General features: G+C 41.5%; 2 protein-coding genes across 8 annotated transcripts in view; both read right to left on the bottom strand.

Moving 5' to 3' along the window:
* LOC135547261 (high affinity cGMP-specific 3',5'-cyclic phosphodiesterase 9A-like) overlaps positions 1-10,663 on the bottom strand; it is a 41,623-nt gene extending 30,960 nt beyond the window's left edge. For 2 of the 4 annotated variants that reach the window (XM_064976072.1, XM_064976073.1), the window contains exon 1: positions 10,337-10,663. In XM_064976072.1, coding sequence (XP_064832144.1) covers positions 10,337-10,399 — 63 coding nt within the window. In that variant the 5' untranslated portion in view covers positions 10,400-10,663. The remainder of the gene's footprint in view (positions 1-10,336) is intronic. The other 2 variants (XM_064976071.1, XM_064976074.1) reach the window with 2 other exon arrangements.
* Positions 10,664-11,452: 789 nt separating this feature from the next.
* Positions 11,453-22,317, bottom strand: part of LOC135547260 (glucose-6-phosphate exchanger SLC37A1-like) — a 42,254-nt gene continuing 31,389 nt past the window's right edge. For all 4 annotated transcript variants that reach the window (XM_064976068.1, XM_064976067.1, XM_064976069.1 and 1 more), the window contains exons 12-20: positions 21,008-21,098; positions 16,846-16,908; positions 16,521-16,606; positions 16,239-16,287; positions 15,976-16,049; positions 15,704-15,782; positions 15,458-15,555; positions 13,913-13,989; positions 11,453-12,823 (exon numbers count right to left, since the gene is read on the bottom strand). In XM_064976068.1, the coding sequence (XP_064832140.1) occupies positions 12,808-12,823; positions 13,913-13,989; positions 15,458-15,555; positions 15,704-15,782; positions 15,976-16,049; positions 16,239-16,287; positions 16,521-16,606; positions 16,846-16,908; positions 21,008-21,098 (633 nt within the window). In that variant the 3' untranslated portion in view covers positions 11,453-12,807. The remainder of the gene's footprint in view (positions 12,824-13,912; positions 13,990-15,457; positions 15,556-15,703; positions 15,783-15,975; positions 16,050-16,238; positions 16,288-16,520; positions 16,607-16,845; positions 16,909-21,007; positions 21,099-22,317) is intronic.

Genomic DNA, 22,317 nt, shown 5'->3' with positions numbered 1-22,317 from the left:
AACAAGGAAACCTACTCAGTATGCATAATATACAGTGACATACAACAGCCCTTTGGTAAAAGTAATACAAGTGGGTCAGGGGTAAACATTGTCTTTGTCATCTGTCATGCTTAGGAAGGATGGCATGATGCACGTAGAGCTCTGACTCTCTTCATTGCGTGTGTGTGTGTATGTTGCTGTGTGTGCTTGAACATGTGGAGGTGCTCATGTAAAAGCCTGGCGCTGCTGCACGCTTCTGTTTTCGATGATGGATGACGCTAGCTTGACAGCAGAGAGTATGCTAAAGGACAGAGAGGATAAGGTGGTAGGGTAAGCATAGGAGATCTCTTGTATGAGGAACCAGGTCCGTAGATAGTGCTGACAAACCTGGATGTTTATGGACCCTCCATGTCATCTAATAATAACTGATGAATAACCACTTCCTCTCTAATACCCAAGTTCTGTTCTTGTTGAGTTTCTATACAGTGCCTTCGGAAAGTATTCAGACCTCTTGACTTTTTGCACATTTTGTTACGTTACAGCCTTTTTCTAAAATTGATTAAATTGTTTTTTTCCCCTTTGTCATTATGGGGTATCTGCACACAATACCCCATAACGACAGAGCAAAATCAGGTTACTAGAAATGTTTGCTAATTTATTAAAAAATAAAAAATGGAAATTTTCAACTTACATAAGTATTCAGACCCTTTACGCAGTACTTTGTTGAAGCACCTTTGGCAGTAATTACAGCATCGACTCCTCTTGGGTATGACGCTACAAGCTTGGCACACCTGTATTTGGGGAGTTTCTCCCATTTTTCTCTGCAGATCTTCTAAAGCTCTGTCAGGTTGGATTGGGAGTGTTGCTGCACAGCTATTTTCAGGTATCTCCAGAGATATTTGATTGGGTTCAAGTCTGGGCTCTGGCTGGGCAACTCAAGGACATTGAGACTTGTCCCGAAGCCACTCCTGCGTTGTCTTGGCTGTGTGCTTAGGGTCGTTGTGCTGTTGGAAGGTGAACCTTTGCCCCAGTCTGAGGTCCTGAGTGCTCTGAAGCAAGTTTTCATCAAGGATTTCTCTGTACTTTGCTCTGTTCATTTCCCCCCTCGATCCTGACTAGTCTCCCAGTCACGGCATGATGCTGCCACCACCATGCTTCACTTTAGGGATGGTGCAAGTTTTCCTCCAGAGTTCAATCTTGGCTTCATCAGACCAGAGAATCTTGTTTCTCATGATCTGAGAGTCTTTAGGTGCCTTTTGGCAAACTCCAAGCGGGCTGTCATGTGCCTTTTACTGAGGAGTGGCTTCTGTCTGGCCACTACCATAAAGGCCTGATTGTGCTGCAGAGTGCTGCAGAGATGGTTGTCCGTCTGGAAGGTTCTCCCATCTCCAAGGAATGAATTCAAGAGCTCTGTCAGAGTTACCATCTGGTTCTTTGACACCTCCCTAACCAAGGCCCTTCTCCTCGATTGCTCAGTCTGGCCAGGTGGCCAGCTCTGGAAGAGTCTTCGGGGTTCCAAGCTTCTTCCATTTAAGAATGATGAAGGCCACTGTCTTCTTGGGGACCTTCAATGCTGCGGAAATTGTTAGGTACCCTTCCTCAGATCTGTGCCTTCGACACAATCCTGTCTCGAAGCTCCACTGACAATTCCTTCGACTTCATGGCTTGGTGTTTACTCTGACATGCACTTTCAACTGTGGGACCTTATATATACAGGTTTGTGCCTTTCCAAATCATGTCCAATCAATTGAATTTCCAACAGGTGGACTCCAATCAAGTTGTAGAATCATCTCAAGGATGATCAATGGAAACATGATGCGCCGGAGCTGAATTTTGAGTCTCAGAGCAAAGGGTCTGAATACTTATGTAAATAAGGTCTTTGTTTCTTATCTTTAATAAATGTGCAAAGATTTCTAAAAACCTGTTTTCGCTTTGTCATTATGGTGTATTGTGTAGATTGCTGAGGATTTTTCTTTGTACTATCCATGTTCCAAGGGTTCTGAATATTTTCCGAAGGCATTGTATATGGACACCTAAACCAACATGTAAAATTACATAAATCCACACTCCTGATTATCCAACGGCACAGGAAATACCGTATTCAAATGCAATCACACACAGAACATGCAGAAGAACAATGGAGCACGTAAAGCAGGAACTAATCAGCATAATTTCTGAACAAGGAAGCTAGATAATAAAACACACAATGGCAGCACTACACAGTCAGTCACGCTGCAAGTGAATGAAACACTCCTCATTATTCACTATGGACTGAAGGACTGGAGCCTGGAACCCATCTGGCTATAGCCTTAAAATGCAAATGATCTGTGCATCAGTACAAAAACAACCATCTCTGATAATTGAATGAGTTCAAACCAACATAGACCCTAAAACCACAATGTTCGAGTCCAAATTATAATGTAGGTCAAACATCATCAACTTTCAGGTCAGACAAAGGCCAGGAGTTAAGATGGAGTGTCGCCTTCTTAGTCCAAAAGTGGAAGTGGGGTCACAGGCTCTCTTTCCATTTCCCCTGAAAACCGGAACATCTGGTTGTTGGGGACTCGGCAGAGTTTACCACCAAACTGACTTGTTGTGGATAAAAAAATCAGCTTGTGATGACATAGTGCACCCAAAATGTACTTTTTCGCTTAAGTTTTCATGTACCAAATGAAAATCTAGAAGTTCAATGTGTTTCCATCGCATTTTCAACTCTACTGATAGTTTTGTCACAAAAATTGTTGCAATGAATAGCAAATGTGCCTACTTTGGTCTTGGCATGTGTGCTGTAGCCAACAGCTCGCAGATACAGAATGGGTAGGCTGTGCGGGCTGTGCGGGTAGGTTAGTCTACATAATGAAATAAGAGTGGGAATATTCGTATTTCTCAAACAGCAGTCAAGCATCGATCATCATGTCATCAGAATATGACCCTCGATATTTATTGGAAAGGAGCATCAAGGTCATCACCGTGCACTTTCACTACCCATCATAACTTATTTCATCTATAGCCTAATAAACTGCATGGTTTCCTGAGTCGTAGTGGGAGGAACACACACCAAGTCATCGCATAACTCCAAGTTGACTTTGATATGATGGTTATTGTATCAATATTTGTGTATAAAGGTGTTTCCAATGCCATTTCTCGCATAATTCATTTTACCGATACAGAAAGATCCAACCATGTCGAACAAACAAATTCTGTCGGCATTTATAAAATTGTACCGAAACTTCCCGTTTACATTAAAGCTGTCATTTTCTGGTCCCACGGTAAGACTCCACTCGCATAAAAACTGTGGATGGAAAAGTGGTTAGTAATGTGCTCCTGTACACAGAGCTGTGCGGGAATTATGATAAGATCCGATAGGTCCCTGTTGTTATGACTGAGCTGTGAGAAGTAAGGTACGACACTAATTTAGTCTGATGGGAAGTCAAATTTAGAAATGATGGAGCAGTGATAATAAGTGTGAGAGAGAGAGAGAGAGAGAGAGAGAGAAAGAGAGGGAGATAAAGGAATGCAAGCGTGAGAGAGAGAGAGAGAGGAGTGTGTGAGAGGGATAAAGGAAAGGAGAGAGAATGTGACACAAGAGAACGAGAGAGGGAGAGAAAACAACAGAGGATGGGTCCTGTGTGGCTCAGTCGGTAGAGCATGGCGCTTGCAACGCCAAGCGTCGTGGGTTCGATTCCCGCTGGGGCCACCCATATGTAAAAGTAGTGGCCCCAGCCGACTTGTAAGTCGCTTTGGACAAAAGCGTCTGCTAAATGGGATATATATATATATATATATATGGGGGAGAGAGAAAGAGAGGAGGTGCCATATTTTTACCCCAGCAACAACTGACCAATGGCAACCGAACAATATCAGAAATCCAGAACAAAAGCTTCCACACAGTCAGAGATGAATTGACTTATCTCTATGAGCTCACAGATGTCGTCACTGACTACGAGCCTACACCACAGCATATCCTAAACCAGCTGAACGAACAGGCTCACAGAAAAACACCAAACAAACATAATGCAGACTTGGAATGAATTCCATAACAAGTGACACGGTCTGCAATAAATGCAAAGTGCCATCGGAGTGGAGCATAAAAGTCTTTGTTGTTCCTTTATGGCCCTGGTCCTCAGTCTCCTCCACTCCACTGGGTGTAAGTGTAAAGAGCCCTCTGGACGGGATCTAGACCCACCCTTCTGGCTCTGTTTGTGGAGGCTAATTGACATGGATATAGTCTGTGTGAGATTAAAGCAATTGCACACGAGAGGGCATGCTAAATTACTTTGATCGAATTTCACTATTGAAACTATGTTGCAAATGTTGAGAGACAGACAGCAATGTTTGTACAACCCCCAGTTGTTGCAAACCAAATGTTGGGCTAGAAGCAAGGGGAAAAAATGTCTAGATGCCTTTTACAGTGGAGATCAAGTTAATGAATTGGCTGGCTGGGCTGTGGAGGAGTAGGGAACAAGATTCCCAATTTTGCATTATAGGCTTACCCGTGCTAAAACAGTTTTTTTAGTATGGTTTAGAACGAGTCTCAACCAATCACAATACTTGTTTTGATCAACCCATTGTAGAATAAGGAGTTTGTGACATTATACAAAACTGTCCTTAGGCCAAATCCTTACATGAGATGCAAGTAAGTCACTTGAGGTTTCATGTGGCGACTGTTCCAGTGATTTACACAAACAAATCTCAAGTTAAGATGTGGCCCCTACATGCTGAAGTTTTGATCATATATGTACGAAACCTGAGCATTCTATCAAATCAAATGTATTTGCAAAGCCCTTTTTTACATCAGCCAAATGCAAATATAGAAACCCAGCCTAAAACCCCAAACAGCAAGCAATACAGACGTAGAAGCACGGAGGCTAGCATTTCATCCTGGAATCAAGAATGGCGGGTATATCTACTGTAATAGAAATGTGTAGACTACATGCTGGGTTTAAAATGTGCGGGAGATGATAGTAGTGGCAGTCTACATAGACAATTCCTGTACTTTTCCAGACTGGAATTGTACAAAGGACCAGCAAAGAACAGTGGCTTGTGAAAGTATTCACCCCCGTGGCATTTTTCCTATTTTTTTTGCTTTACAACCTGGAATTAAAAATGATTTGGGGGGGGTTTGTATCATTTGATTTACACAACATGCCTACCACTTTGAAGATGCAAAATATTTCTTATTGTGAAACAAACATGAAATAAGACAACAACAAAAAACGGAAAACTTGAGCGTTCAACCCCCCAAAGTCAATACTTTGTAGAACCACCTTTTGCCGCAATTACAGCTGCAAGCCTCTTGTGGTATGTCTCTGCAAGCTTGGCATATCTAGCCACTGGTATTTGGCCCATTCTTCAGGGCAAAACTGCTCCAGCTCCTTCGGGTTGGATGGGTTCCGCTGGTGTACAGCAATCTTTAAGTCATACTACAGATTCTCAATTGGATTGAGGTCTGGGCTTTGACTAAGTCATTCCAAGACATTTAATGTTTCCCCTTAAACCACTCGAATGTTCCTTTAGCAGTATGCTTAGGGTCATTGTCCTGCTGGAAGGTGAATCTCCGTACCAGTCTCAAATCTCTGGAAGACTGAAACATGTTTCCCTCAAGAATTTCCCTGTATTTAGCGCCATCCATCATTAATTCAATTCTGACCAGTTTCCCAGTCCCTGGCGATGAAAAACATCCCCACAGCATGATGCTGCCACCACCATGCTTCACTGTGGGGATGGTGTCTCTGACCACTCTTCCGTAAAGCCCAGCTCTGTGGAGTGTATGGCATAAAGTGGTCCTATGGACAGATATTCCAATCTCCACTGTGGAGCTTTGCAGCTCCTTCTGGGTTATCTTTGGTCTCTATGTTGCCTCTCTGATTAATGCCCTCCTTGCCTGGTCCGTGAGTTTTGGTGGGTGGCCCTCTCTTGGCAGGTTTGTTGTGGTGACATATCCTTAAAATGTTTTAATAATGGATTTAAATCGTGCCCCGTGGGATGTTCAAAGTTTCTGATATTTTTTAAAACCCAACCCTGATCTGTACTTCTCCACCACTTTGTCCCTGACCTGTCTGGAGAGCTCCTTGGTCTTCATGGTGTTGCTTGCTTGGTGGTGCCCCTTGCTTTGTGGTGTTGCAGACTCTGGGGCCTTTCAGAACAGGTATACTGAGATCATGTGACACTTAGTTAAATAAAGTCCACCTGTGAGCAATCTAATTATGTGACTTCTGAAGGTAATTGGTTGCATAGCAAAGGGGGTGAATACACATGCACGTACCACTTTTCCATTTGTTTTTTTTAAATTTTACTTCACCAATTTTGACTATTTTGTGTATGTCCATTACATGAAATCCAAATAAAAAACGATTTAAAAAAGTTGTAATGCAACAAAATAGGAAAAACGCCAAGCGGGATGAATACTTTTGCACTGTAAAACACATTCAATATCTGGTCCTCTCATCTTAATCTTAGAATGAATTATTCTTCCTCTAAGGAATTTCATCAAGCATTTAATGATTAGCTGTCATTTTTTCCCACTCAAATGAATGATAAGCTATCATGCTTTTACCAAAATCTGACTCTACAGGCTCTATTTTAACAAACCTAACGCAATGGTAAATCTAAGCGCAGGTGGTAGCGCTATAGGTTGGGGCTTGGCCCATCACTAGCCAATCAGAACGTGTTCCATGGCGAAATGTGGTTGCTTCAAGTTGTGTATTTACGGTCTTATATGTATTGTCTTGGAATCAACTCCACTCCCAATGCTTGTCCATCATAGTTTGTTAAATGGCTTACAGAAACAAAATGTAGACCTATCTTTGATAAATACATTAACTTGAACCCAATTGCACTCGACATTGTTCTAAGTAATTGTATGGCTACAGTAGCATTCACACTGATATAGGGGCTAGGCCTACTGTAAATTGAATTGTGGCTGAGCATTGACATGCCAAACATTATCAGTAAGCATGATTAAATTCATTATTTATGAGGCCTAAAAAAATAATGAACAATTCTAATCAAATTCTAAACAAAACCACTTGTTTTAAATAGCCTACGTCACTTCCAGACTACAATTTCTCCCCGTGGGTATATAATATTAAAACAATGTAGACCACGGAGGGTTATACGCACATCCAAACTTTTCACAGTAGCTGGACAACAATCGAATATAACTAGAAAGGGCGAATGTCCATTCACCGTTATACTGCTCCACAATAGGCCTATGCTTTACGACAATAATCGGAAACATTTTACAGATCACCTCGCATTCACATATCTCCAGAAGTAGCATTGCAAGCGCGCCACTGACGTTGTCACCATGAAACTAGGAAGGTGAGTCATACTAAAGGTTGGTTGTAATAAAATTCAACAAAAAACGAGATTTTTTCTTTTACAACAATAAATGAATGTAAAATGTAATACAATCGCCAGGATTAAAAAAAGACACATTGCTATTGAATTAGCCTTCGTTATGGTAGGCCTAAGGGAGGGCTTGGGTTTTCCAAATTTTACAGGTTACAGAACTTCTAAATACGAGGTTCACCGGTATCCATTCACCGAGGTACTCCTCTCTCGTTTCACGGTGGGCATGGACACGTAGCCTACATCATGGATGGGGTTTTACGCACATCCAAAACGTGACCTGCATGGCTAAAATAATGTGGGCCTGCCTTCAATGCATAGATAAAAAGAAAATGTCAGCTCAATGTTTTACTCCTCTCAAACCTTATATTTTAATAAAGCTTTGGTGATTAAGATGTATTTACAAGCGGTCTCAGGAGCCAAACCCTTTATCGACAGTCTTGACTAGGCTACTTCGCGATAACATTGGGCAGACAACAAAAGCCTCAATTGAGGAGGGAAGGCTACTGTATGCTTGGTTTTAAATCAAATAAAACAAAATGGGGAAAAAAGATTAGTTTTATATTTAAAAAAAATTAAATATACAGGCACCAAAAGCACATTGGGCTACTCTTGCTCCATGCGCATAGTGCGTCACGGCTGGATAGGCTGCGTTTCTGCTGTCAAAACCCATGCCGTAACCAACTGCATTACTGCTAAAACCAGCTTTTGGTTGGTCTTAAATAACCCTATCAGTGCTGCCTGAAATCAGTACTTTAGATACTGTTTTTTAAGGATATCAAAGAGGTAAACTGCCGAATTTAGCGTTATGGTTAGAAAATGCCAGTCTGATAGTTTTTACATGACGAAATTGCAAACTAAAGTGCGTTTGAGACTAGCGCCGCCTTAACGCCAGCCAAAAATAGAGCCCTACATGTTGCCACTCCACACAGGTTCACAAAAACTGTGCAGTTTCTTGTGCAAATGTGTAAATCTTGATAAAGATCTAAACACACACGCATGCATATACACATAGAGAGGACAGTGAATGTGTCCAAACAACATAGACAAGATTCTGAAAATTCAGTTTTTGATATTGCTGGACAAAGTTGATTTACTGTTTAACTGCTTTTTTCTTCTTCATAAAAGTGAGGGAGGAAGCAAAAAAAAACAATCCCCCAAAATAAAATTGACTCCAAGTGAGTGTTTTTCATAAATAGTGGAGAAGGAATACATTTATACTTTACCACATTTTCCTACCCATCTGTGCAAGCTTTAGGCCTAATGTGGGCTTCAAGAGTTATATTATTCCAAGCAAAAACCTATGCTAGGAAATCTTTCCTGTGTTATTTTGAAAAAGGATGCAGATGAAGGTACAATGTTAATTGATATAATCACGTGAAATGAAACAGAATGGGCATTATGACAGTTTCTTTATTCTGAACATATCTCTGATAAACGTCAATAACAGCATTATTAACATATGTATAATATAATACAATGTCAAGTGTTTTTTCAAATCAAAAAAACTTGACCAAATGTATAATCAGTTCATTACTATAAATGTATAGCCTAACTATGCTTTAATTAAATATGAATACAATGCAAATATTAAAAAGGCTTATCATAGACCACACTTTATAGGAGAAATAGGCTACTAAAGATGGCCAATCATTCAAGTTAGGTCTTTCAAACAGTGCTGGACTTGGACAGGAAATCACCAGCACCTCAAATGTTCCACTGCTTGAGCTCCTGTTCCTCTTACAGAATATTAGCTCAAAAGTATTGCACCTAAATATAAACAGTACCAGCACCCAAAATGAGTACTGGCTCCGACTTCAGTGTAATTCAAGCACCGCTATCAAATAAGTGCAATTCAACACCTATCTACAGGATAAAAATGTAATTTCATATGATACAGGCTATATAGTAGAATATGTATGCTTTTCTAATTCAAGAATAACAATACATAAATGTAAGAAAATAAAATGTTAATTTATAATGTGTTCATGACCTATTAACCTATAGCCTGCAACACAATAGTAATACAAATATGAATAGGCCTATCATAGACTAGGCCTTTACTTTGAAGAAAGAGGGACAATCATTCAAGTAAGGTCTGTCAAATTAATGTAGCATTAAAAAAAGTACATTTCAATCCGGCCATAAAGTAAACTATAGCATCACCTACAGAATATAACTGATATTCAAAATGCGCAATTAAAAGCATAAATCCATTCCAGAGCAAGTTTTACTAAATTCGAGGCCAGTAGTCCTATATAGTCAAATCACTGCTTCCTCCTTCGATTGCCTCATCCGGCTGCTAGGAAAAGCTTTGCTGAGGAATGCCCTGATCTCTGGCCAGTCGTTTGGTTCGATGATGACGTTGTTTCGGGTATTAATTGCTTCTAATAGGTAAAAATATTATGCGTTAACCGTGCATTTAACCGATTGTTTATAACGAGGGACGTCCCACCACGTTAAACCTGGACACAAATGGTAGGAATTTGCGTCGTCCTCAGCTATGCTGGCATGCGAGAGAAAATTAACATCTGCACATACAGGTTCCGAACGTTTGTGCGTCAGTGTCCAATCAGAGGCCCGAACATGACAAGCGCGTGATCTGAGGTGGTTTGGTCTCTGATTCTCTCGCACCAGTTTGGGAAATCCTCAAGGGACACAAAAACCGATACAAAAGTGGAGCGGGGGCGAAAAGTGAAGCTGCGCACCCTTTAAACAGTAAATCAAGTGTCTGGCATATGCATAATCCATCAAAAAGTGCATAGATTTTTTTTGCATTATCAATTACATTAGGCTATTCATTTTAACCACGATTTGTATATGAATATTATACAATATGCTATTGAGGGTTTCCTATTCTATAGACAGCATAACTATCATTGCACCGTTCTTCCAAATCTTTCCTATGCAATATTGGACCTCTTCCCAGTTAGGCCTACAGGGCAGGGTGTAGGTTGATGATGAAACAGGCTGACATGATATAACGGTTGATTGACAGTTATACCTTCTGAATTCTGCCATCCACGTCCAGGTAGATTACTCGGTACGCCGAAGAAGCTGATCCCATCTCTCTCCACCCCTCAAGCCTCTCTCGCCGCTGCCGAGGAGTCGGATTGCGGGCAATAGGCTACCACTCCGTTCCGTGCCCGAATTGGAAAACCCGAGAGCCGTCTGTCCTTCTCTGAATGGGCAAATGAAGTTAGCGTTTCAACATCTCTTTCTCTCTGGAGCACCTAGCTAGCTCTCATCTCATAAACCCCCTCCCTCAGCCGCTCTCAAATGAGTCGCACGCAGACAAACACACACTGGGAAAACTGAAGAGCAGGGATCATCGTACGTTTTCTCTTATCGCCATAGTTACCGGGGCTCCTCAAGGACGCGTGAGTGGGGTAGTTTGCCTGCCCACACAGCCCCCAGTCTGTTCGCGATGTTCATTCCCTTTTACGAACAAACGAGGCTATATTCTATTGATAATATGGCTATTCAAATCCTATATAGTCTCTAAAAACGGTATTTTTGGTCAAAGCACACGAGAAGAAAGGAACCGACGAAATAAAACCAAAAAGCAGCCAGCAAGCGCCGTGAAAAAGAGATGTTTCACATGTAATTTAGTTTCTTGCATGGGCGCCCACGCGCTTCCCCTGATGACATATTAAATCAAGCCTTGTAGGCTCGAGTCAGCTCAGGGGTTTTGTGATGCTATGCGTGGGAGAGAAGTCATGGGCAATCAAAACATACTAATACTTTCAATAAACCCCGTCATTGACTGTAGTGTATAATCCGGCATAATTACGTTTTGGTTTATTATGAGAACCTACCAGTCCCAATAACTGATTGTCTGTAAAAAAAAATTAACAGTTTCAGAGAATAATAATTCATATTTGATTTGGCCTGCAGTACTTTTCAGAAACAAAGAGAGATTGCCTGTGTGTGCCTGTCTGTGTCACTGAGTGGAGGACTAGCTTTCAGAAGTGTACATTTTGTTTGACACCTGCCACCTCCAGCTGGGAGACTTGAGACCACTCAGCCTAACTGGAACACACTTAGCCTGGTGAACAAAACAATTCAACATTATGCTTAGAAACCAAGACAGATCTTTTGTGAAGAAGCTTCCAGAGAATTCAGCAACACAGCCACTCGCTTTTTATTTATCTACCAAGATATCTTCAGAAATGGACAATTGTCACCAAGACCGTGTACTTATGAGTCAGGTAAGAATCAGACAAGTAACTGAACAAAGCAAGTGCCTGACCAATGAACAAACACCAAAAAAAAAGGTACACAGCAATTCAAGTACTACCATTTAAGCACTGCGATAATGATTCAGCTTCCACCAAGAAATGCTCTATCGCCACAAAGAACAATGACACGTTACTGGATGGGGTCCCTTCCATTTCAATTCAGTTAAATACGGGCGGTGAATTGGAATTAACCACAGCCCCGGGCATCTGCCAGAATGAAAGTTCATAAGAATATAGATTACTTTTTCATGAAGGTACATAGGCTACCTTTCTTCACTCATTTGGCACATTAAACTCAGGAGGTAGGAAGCATTAGTCACAGGAACGTCTTTAAAATGTTCACAAAGGCAGAATGAATGTGAGCATTTTAAGGTTTGGGATGATGGCATTTGGTGTTTTCTACACATAGTAAAAATATCACAGTTTAACATTGCACTGCATAAATAACTGATTTGAGATATGGTTGATCCTCCTCGGGAGTTGATATGCAGAATTCCATACTCAAACACAAAATGTTACATTCATAGCATTCAAGTCCCAAAACATAACAAACTGTACCATCATTTGCTGATCATATAGGAACACAAAATATCAGTACCTTCATATACTTCCTAAACAGAGAAAATACATAGACCACCAGAATGTTTTTTTTTCTCCATATAAATTACTGTGCATTTCCTCACAATCTTTGGTTACATAAGGCTAAAGTGGGCCCAATATGCTCAAGAAGTATATAAACAAATCTAAATAAAAAGTGGTATGTGCTCAGAGGGACTGGATGGCTTGGTTGGTTGCTTATTCTACTCCGCTACTTAATCTTCATCGACTTTCATTCAGTTCCAATAGGTGCTGCTACACACTAGTTCATGTCAGCTACTGCTGAATGGCGATACAGCCAAGCTCGCAGTGACAACAGACCTTTAGAAAGAAGTGTTGCCTGTCTATGTCTCTTTGTGAACATTGTCTAGCTCTTGGGCTCAGTTTTTCAAAAGTATCAGATAGTATTAAAGGCATATTCATAGAACAGACAAACCATTGACTTAAAATCCAGATAACTGGGCCCTGGTTTATAGGGATTATTGGGTTAAGGTTGAGAGGTGACCACAGGCAGGGTGGGTTCAGGTCATCTCAGTTAAAAGGTCCGGTCCAGGGTAGTGGTATAGGATGCAGTGTGTCTGTGCTGAGCGAGGGCCACAGTCTTTTCACTTCTCGGTCTAGAGTTAGTGCAAAGTGCTTAGTGCTCCTTCATCCTACAAAATGGAAACAGAAAAACAGACTTTGAGCTCTAAACAAAAATCTGCATAAAAAGAATGTGCAGTTTCCCACCAGAGATGTGTTTCTATCACATTGATAAAAAGGCTGTGCGTGATGACCTAGTGCACATATAAATGCATTTTGTGGTTAAATTCTGACGTACCGAATAAAAATAATAAAAAAAGTTAAATGGGTTTCCATTGCATTTTCAACTCGTTTTTTTTTTTCTCCCACAAAAAAATGCTACGTTATATAGTGAGTGTGCCCACTGCTATTGGCACAGTTAGGCAGCTCACAGTTAGGCTACAGTGCAAGTATAGCCTACATGATGAGATGATTATGGACAAAAGAGTAATCAATTTTATTTGTCAAACAGCAGCCAAGCATTCTATTTATATGTGAAAGAGTTGAAGCTGTTGCAGTGCTTAAGGTGGTCCAGGAGACTGTTTCCATAAAGAGCAACCTTTAAGTGATGGAACATTCACCCAATCTTGTATGGAAGGAGGGATGTGGAGATCAGTGGCAGTTTGTGTAGAATAATGAACCCCAGTATTGAATTTGAATAGCATTTGAAAAGAAACAGGGTGTAGATTCATTTGTTATAGAAACAGATTTGGTTGATATACATTTAGAGGATTTCAAGGCGATGAAAGAGTGGAGAGGAACTGGCACGACAGTCTGAGTTGGGCTTCCTCACAAAATGTTTTTGGAGAATGAAGAAGTTATTGGGGTTGCTTTTATAAGTACTGACCCAGCATATATTGCAATATGAGATAAATGGATATAGTAAGGTGTAGTACAGATTCCAAATGTTTTTTTTGGGGGAAAAGAGGTTGTATTCATCTGATGACACCAATACCTTTCACAATTTATTTGGAGTTAATTTAGTGATGCGTTTCTGACGGTCTTTATCAGAGAAAAAGATGGTGTCATCAACAAACAACATAAAAGACAATGAAAAATGAAATACAAGTCATTAACATAGATCATAGAACATGATCAATGGCATCAGTTACTATAACAAAGCCTAGATACCACTCTATACCGCCATACAACAACAAGTAGAATATAAACAAGTCACTTACTCTACAGTGGTGCTGCCAGAACGAGGTTTAACCACGTTACCAGAGGTCAGCTCCTTCATCACCAGCCGCAGCAACAGCTGCAGAGGAAACACATCCACACACAAAGCCACATAAGATAAACATTAAGAGGATAGGGGGCAGTATTTTCACTTTGGATGAATTGCGTGCCCATAGTGAACTGCAAACTCTGTCCTAGATTGCTAATATATGCATATTATTATTATTATTATTATTACTATTGGATAGAAAACTATCTGAAGTTTCTAAAACTGTTTGAATTATGACTGAGTATAACAGAACTCATAGGGCAGGCAATCTTCCAAACAAGAAATTAAATTCTGAAAGTTGGGGCAACTTTGACATCATCTCCCCCTCCTTTCCCAATAAGATATGGATCTGGAAGCACTTCCTACGCCTTCCAATAGATGTCCTCATTCAGTAGAAAGTGTAATGGAGCATTTGCTGGGAACTTTGACCTAATTGGAGGGAAATAGTCAGTGTCCCGACTGAATGCCATTTTGCTGTGGCGCATTTCTCTGTGGGTGCTACGGCTGTTCCATTCGGCCCCAGATGAAAACGTATGATCCGGTTGGAACGTTATTGGATATATATGATAATAACATCCTGAAGATTGATTCTCTACTTAGTTTGACCAGTTTATTCGACATGGAATATATATTTTGGAAGTTTTCGTGCGAGTTATCTTGGACCAGCAGTCAGTTTTTGGGCACGTGAGCTGAAAGTGATAGCAAATGCAGCTACTTGGACATTATGGAACAAAACAACGATTTATTGTGGAACTAGGACTCCTTGCACTACATTCTGATGAAAGATCAAAGGTAAGGGAATATTTATGTTGTAATTTCGTATTTCTGTTGACTCCAACATGGCGGTTACATCTGAGCCTCTTCTCAGATTATTGCAATGTTAGGCTTTTTCCATAACGTTTAAAAAAAATCTGACACAGCGGTTGCATTAAGAACCAGTGTATCTTGAATTAAATGTAGAACATGTATCTTTAGTCAAAGTTTATGATGAGTATTTCTGTTATCTGGCGTAGCTTTCTATGATTTCTCCGGATATTTTGGAGGAATTTCTGAACATGGCATCAATGTAAACCGAGATTTGTGGATATAAAATGCATATTATCGAACAAAACATAAATGTACTGTGTAACATGTCATATGACTGTCATCTGATGAACATTTTCAAGAGGTTAGTGATTAATTCTATTTCTAATTCTGCTTTTGTGATTTTATCTTTGGCTGGAAAAAATGGCTGCGTTTTTTCTTTGGTTTGGTGGTGGTCTAACATAAATATATTTTGTGTTTTCTCTGTAAAACATCTTTAAAAATCTGACATGATGGGTAGATGAACAAGATGTTTATCTTTCATTTGAGGTATTGGACTTGTTAATGTGTGAAAGTTAAATATTTCAAAATAATATTTTTAAATTCCCTGCGCCACCATTTCAGCTGAACGGGGGGATGGAGTTCTGAGGGGAACTCTTTGCCCCAACAGGTTTTAACAAGCATCAGCACCTACCAGCAGTGCTAGGAAGTCAGCTGCCATCAGCATGTAGAAGACCCGATCCCAGCCCTGTGACGACAACACTCCTGCCAGAAGGGGGCCTATTGCTGCACCTGAGAAGAACAGATCACAGGACAGTTTGTAAGTCACAGAGCTAGACCTATGCTAAATTCTTAAGCAACCCCTGGTCATTAGCTATCCCCTCATGGAGCTAACTTATCACATAGGATCTACTGGTATAGATGGAGATTAGAGACTGACCTACTGATCCTGTGCCGTCAATGATGGCCGTGACAGTAGAAAGGGCCCTGGCATTGCCCTTGAGGCTCTTGTGTGTTCCCTAGGTTCAAAGGTCAAAACAGAGTGGGATGGGATATGAGGTCAGAGACAACCCCCCCCCCCACACACACACACACACACATGATATACTGAGATAGCATGGCTGATCTAAAAGGTTAGAAAGACAAAATTACTAGGGAGGATTATATAAGTGTAAAACAACAGTGAGAAAGACTCACTCACTACACACTTACCAGATCAGCAGCCACTGCTGTTGTAATTAGGGCATATGGCCCATTCACAAGTCCTCCACACACCAGTAGCATACCTATGAAGAAAATGGCCCATCACAACATTATCCACTTGATCATAGCTCTGTTCACCTGTGCGTTATTGACAGTCCGAATAGCACAGCCATTATGTCAACGGGCTCAGGGGCGTGATTCATGAAGTCAGTCTACAATCCCTCTCACAAGAGCAACACAAACTGGGCTTAGTAATATAAATGGATCCTTACCTATGGTCGGTCCCAGTCCAAACTCGCTGATCATGGAGAAGCCATAAAGCTGAGATACAGAACAAAAACATTTTAAAAAATATGTCCTATAAGATTAATGATGCATGCTAATGTTTAGCCCTTGAGATGGTCAACAGTCCTCTGAAGCTCAGCGATCTTCTGTAGCTCAGTTGGTAGAGCATGGTTCTTGCAACACCAGGATAGTTGGTTTGATTCTCAGAAACAGATAAAGAGAGAGAAAGAAATAGAAACAAATGGAGCCACACAGGGAAAGAGACTCACTATAGGAGCAGCCAGCAGCAGCATCACTGCACAGGTGGTGGCTCTCTTTCCCAGCTTATCAGATATGACCCCAGCCAATATTCCCCCTACACACAGAGAAAGAGATGAGCACAACAATCAAGATGTGTGGTTTGCGGGTAGTTCAATTCCAATGATGAATTAGGTCCTGACATCATTCATGCATTTTTACAAATCAAATCTCTGACAACACACACAAGAGCATACAAATAACCAGATCATAAAGTTATTTCGTTCGTAGAAAGAGTTATACAAAAGGATCAGAACTACAAACAACCACTGAAAAAACTTAAAGAAGAGAACATACCCACAATTCCTCCCACATCAAACAGAGTGGAGAGATCTCCGGCCTTCTTGGCATCTAAGTGAGCTGAGAGACAGGTCTATTATCTTCACACACCCTCTGGCAAACTAAACAAGTGACACAGGATACTAACAAAAACAACAAGCAAAGCATAGGTATCCTCTCACAGTGGTTCCCAAACTGCTGGAAAGGGGCCCCGAGTGAAAACGTTTGGGAACCTCTGTCCTAACAGGTAGAGCTGGTTTGACCACAGACTATCAAGACATACAGTGCATTCGGAAAGTATTGAGACCTCTTGACTTTTTCAACGTTTTGTTATGTGGTCTAAGACACTGCATCTCAGTGCAAGACGCGTCACTGCAGTACCTGGTTCGAATACAGGTTGCATCACACCCGGCTGTGATTGGGAGTCCCATAGGGCGTTGCACAACTGACCCAGCATCGTCTGGGTTTGGCCGGGGTAGGCCGTCATTGTAAACAATCATTTTTTCTTGACGGACATGCCTAGTTAAAATAAATGCATATTCTAAAATTGAGAAATATTTTTTTATTTAAAATCAACCTACACACAATACCCCATAGTGACAAAGCAAAAACAGGTTTTTAGAAATGTTTGCATCAAAAACAGAAATTCTTTATTTACAGAAGCATTCAGACCTTATGCGATGAAACTCGAAATTGAGCTCAAGTGCATCCTGTTTCCATCGATCATCCTTGATGTTTCTACAACTTAATTGGAGTCCACCTGTGGTAAATTCAATTGATTGGACATGAATTGGGAAGGCACACACAGTTGACAGTGCATGTCAGAGCAAAAACCAAGCCGTGAGGTTGAAGAAATTGTCCGTAGAGCTCCGAGACAGGACTATGTCGAGGCACAGATCTGGGGAAGGGTACCAAAACATTTCTGTAGCATTGAAGGTCCCCAAGAACACAGTGGCCTCCATTTTTCTTAAAAATGGAAGAAGCTTGGAACCACTAAGACTCTTCCTAGAGCTGGCTGCCTGGCCAAACTGAGCAATCGGGGTAGAAGGGCCTTGGTCAGAGAGGTGACCAAGAATCCGATGGTCACTGACAGAGATCCAGAGTTCCTCTGTGGAGATGGGAGAACCTTCCAGAAGGACAACCATCTCTGCAGCACTCCACCATTCAGGCCTTTATGGTAGAGTGACCAGACAGAAGACACTCCTCAGTAAAATGCACATGCCAGCCCACTTGGAGCTTGCCAAAAGGCACCTAGACTCTCAGACCATGAGAAACAAAATTCTCTGGTCTGATGAAGCCAAGATTGAACTCTTTGGTCACAATGCCAAGCGTTACGTCAGGAAGAAACCAGGCACCATCCTTACGGTGAAGCATGGTGGTGGCAGCATCATGCTGTGGGAATGTTTTTTAGCAGCAGGGACAAGGAGACTAGTCAGGATCGAGGCAAAGATGAACGGAGCAAAGTACAGAGAGATACTTGATGAAAACCTGCTCCAGATCGCTCAGGTCCTCAGACTGGGGCGAAGATTCACCTTCCAAAAGGACAACAACACTAAGCACACAGCCAAGACAACGCACAAGTGGTTTCGGGATAAGTCTCAATGTCCTTGAGAGGCCCAGCCAGAGCCTGGACTTAAACTCTATCGAACATCTCTGGAGAGACCTGAAAATATCTGGCAGCGATGCTCCCCATCCAACCTGACAGAGCTAGAGAGGGTCTGCAGAGAAGAATGGGAGAAACTCTCCAAATACAGCTGTGCCAAGCTTGTAGCTTCATACCAAAGAAGACTTAAAGGCTGTACTCGATGCCAAAGGTGCTGAGTAAAGGGTCTGAATACTTATGTAACTGTGATATCAGTTTTGTATTTGTAATACATTTGCAAAATTTAAAAAAAAAACTTTTTATTTTGCCATTATGGGGAACTGTGTGTTGATTAATGAAAAAAAAAGATTGAATCCATTTTATAATAAGGCTGTAACATAACAAAATATGGAAAAAGTCAAGCGGTCTGAATACTTTCCGACTGTACTGTAAATGTCAGATTGCAGATAGATATAGTATGTCTCAGACAAAGTCTAGCAGGTAGCGAGCAAAGAATTAATGCCCTGACACTTCTTATAGAGCTCTCCACAATACCCTGGATTCATGTACTGTATACTTGACCAAACAGACAGAGTTCCTATACGAATGTAGCAGTGGGTGAGGGTGTTGGTGCAGTGTAATGTAGTGGTTCTCAACAGGTTTTGCCTTGGGACCCAAATTGAACCATGTTATCTCAGTCGCGACCCAATATTCGTATGACAATATGTTTTGGGCAAAATGCAATCTGGAAAACAATTTTTAATGCTATATTGACAATAAATTAGGCAATTATATTAGACAAGGGAACAACAATCACACCTTTTCATTGTCAATAATTCCATATTACTCATATTCTTGATGAACAATTTTGGCAACTCACTTATTTGAGACCACAACCTGGGCTAAAAGGCACTACTTATAGATATAAACTCTGCAAAAAAAGAAACGTCCCTTTTTCAGAACCCTGTCTTTCAAAGATTATAATGAAGATCTGTGGAGTTAAGGGTTTAAACACTTTTTTCCCATGCTTGCTCAATGAACCATAAACAACTAATGAACATGCACCTTTGGAAAGGTCAAGACACTAGCAGCTTACAGACGGTAGGCAATTAAGGTCACAGTTATGAAGACTTACGACACCAAAGAGGCCTTTCTACTGACTCTGAAAAACACCAAATGAAAGATGCCCAGGGTCCCTGCTCATCTGCGTGAACGTGCCTTAGGCATGCTGCAAGGAGGCATGAGGACTGCAGATGTGGCCAAGGCAATAAATTGCAATGTCCGTACTGTGAGAAGTCCAAGACAGCACTACAGGGAGACAGGACGGACAGCTGATCGCCCTCGCAGTGGCAGACCACGTGTAACAACACCTGCACGGGATTGGTACAGCCGAACATCACACCTGCGGGACAGGTACAGGATGGCAACAAAAACTGCCCGAGTTACACCAGGAACGCACAATCCCGCCATCAGTGCTCAGACTGTCCGCAATAGGCTGGGCGAGGCTGGACTGAGGGCTTGTAGGCCTGTTGTAAGACAGGTCCTCACCAGACATCACCGGAAACAACTTCGCCTATGGGCACAAACCCACCGTCGCTGGACCAGAAAGGACTGGCAAAAAGTGCTATTCACTGACAAGTTGTGATTTTGTCTCACCAGAGGTGATGGTCAGATTCGCATTTATCGACAATGGAATGAGCGTTACACCGAGGCCTGTACTCTGGAGCGGGATCGATTTTGGAGGTGGAGGGTCCGTTATGGTCTGGGACAGTGTGCCACAGCATCATCGGACTGAGCTTGTTGTCATTGCAGGCAATCTCAAAGCTGTGCGTTACAGGGAAGACATCCCCCTCCCTCATGTGGTACCCTTTCTGCAGGCTCATCCTGACATGACCCTCCAGCATGACAATGCCACCAGCCATACTGCTCGTTCTGTGCATGATTTCCTGCAAGACAGGAATGCCAGTGTTCTGCCTTGGCCAGCAAAGAGCCCGGATCTCAATCCCATTGAGCACGTCTGGGACGTGTTGGATCAGAGGGTGTGGGCTAGGGCCATTCCCCCAGAAATGTCTGGGAACGTGCAGGTGCCTTGGTGGAAGAGTGGGTAACATCTCACAGCAAGAACTGGCAAATCTGGTGCAGTCCATGAGGAGATGCACTGCAGTAGTTAATGCAGCTGGTGGCCACACCAGATACTGACTCTTACCCCCCCTTTGTTCAGGGACACATTATTCAATTTCTGTTAGTCACAGGTCTGTGGAACTTGTTCAGTTTGTCTCAGTTGTTGAATCTTGTTATGTTCATACAAATATTTACACATATTAAGTTTGCTGAAAATAAACGCAGTTGACAATGAGAGGACGTTTCTTTTTTTGCTGAGTTTATATTGAAAATACTGTGATTGAAGAATAATAGTTTTCAGAGAATAATTTATAAAACAAAAAAGTAGGTTCATTGTCATTTATACACACTTTCTACCTGGTATTAGTATAAATTCAGACAGGAGTATCTTTTATTTAAAAAAAAATATGAAAACCCATTCAAAACCCCCTTTCGCGATCCACCAGTTCAGAACCAGATGTAGTGTAATGTACATACCCGTTTTCGTGATGTAGAGCGGCAGCCAGAAGAGGAAGGTGTAGCTGACCAGCTTGGCAAACAGCAAACAGAGCGAGAACTCTATCACTCCCTGGAGAGAGAAAGAAAAGCATAATGTCAACAAATAAAAACTATACATTTCTCTAGAATAGAATGGCGTGGTACTTTGTATGGTGTATGCTAAGTGCCAGGGGTTTTCCCTGTTGCTTGTACAGTACCCATGCATTTCTTTCAGATCTATTTAAGTGTATAAGGAACATGTGTCTGCAGGTATTTCTCTACAGTATAAAATGGTATTCGCAACAATTTGATGTACAAAATAAATTAACTAAACAAAACCAACCTGCTTTCCTGTAAAAAAAAAAACTAACATTCTAAATTAGGTCACACAGGCTCAGAAGATTCCCGTGAGGGCAGGACATTTCCAAAGGAAAATAGTCCTGACAGTGCTTCTGCCATGAAGTCTTGGAGACCTAAAAACATCTTGGCTGCAGATACGATGTCCAGCTTCTTGGACTTCTTTGACACTTGTGCTGTACAATGAATCACTGTGGCTATAAATGCCACAATATCTACCTTCTTCACAAGGAGTGTATCCAGATCACTCGACTGACTTAAAACACTAGCAACTGGATGCAAGGCATATTTTCAACACTGTTGCCTCTCGCTCCTTTGACTCTTTTCACCGGCTCCACATAGATCCCTGATCCTTGACACCTCAACCTCCTTCACCCTAACAGGGCACTCAAGGAAGTCTGGAGTATGAACCCCATCACATCTACAAAAAAATAAAAAAATAAATCAGATTCTTCAATACCATACTTCTCCTGCCTGCAAACATTTGACACTTGACCATATCCTTTACAATTCCCATACTAATGGTTTGGACAAACGCTCTCATCGCATACCTCACATATCCAAGCTTCACATATCGTCTCCTCAAACAACAATAATATTGATAGGCTTTTCTCCTTCCTTCAATTACCAATACAGTGGTTGCACTGTCCTTCTCTCAGCACATATCAAAGCTGCTGGCTAAAGTTAGAGGAAACCAAGTCTAGATTTATCGTAATCACTCCTCTTTCACCCCAGCTGCCAAACTAACCCGGATTCTGATGACCATCCTACCCATGCTAGATTACAGAGACATCATTTATAGATTGGCAGGTAAGGGTGTTCTCTAGAGGCTAGAAGAAGAACATCACCAGTCGGCCATCAGATTTGCCACCAATGCTCCTTATAGGACACATCACTGCACTCTATACTCCTCTGTAAACTGGTCATCTCTGTAAACCCGTCGCAAGACCCAC

This window comes from Oncorhynchus masou, chromosome 10 (genome assembly GCF_036934945.1).
Source record: "Oncorhynchus masou masou isolate Uvic2021 chromosome 10, UVic_Omas_1.1, whole genome shotgun sequence".
Taxonomy (NCBI): domain Eukaryota; kingdom Metazoa; phylum Chordata; class Actinopteri; order Salmoniformes; family Salmonidae; genus Oncorhynchus; species Oncorhynchus masou.
The sequence above is the reverse complement of the archived record's forward strand: the minus strand, read 5'-3'. Positions and strand labels throughout refer to the sequence as shown.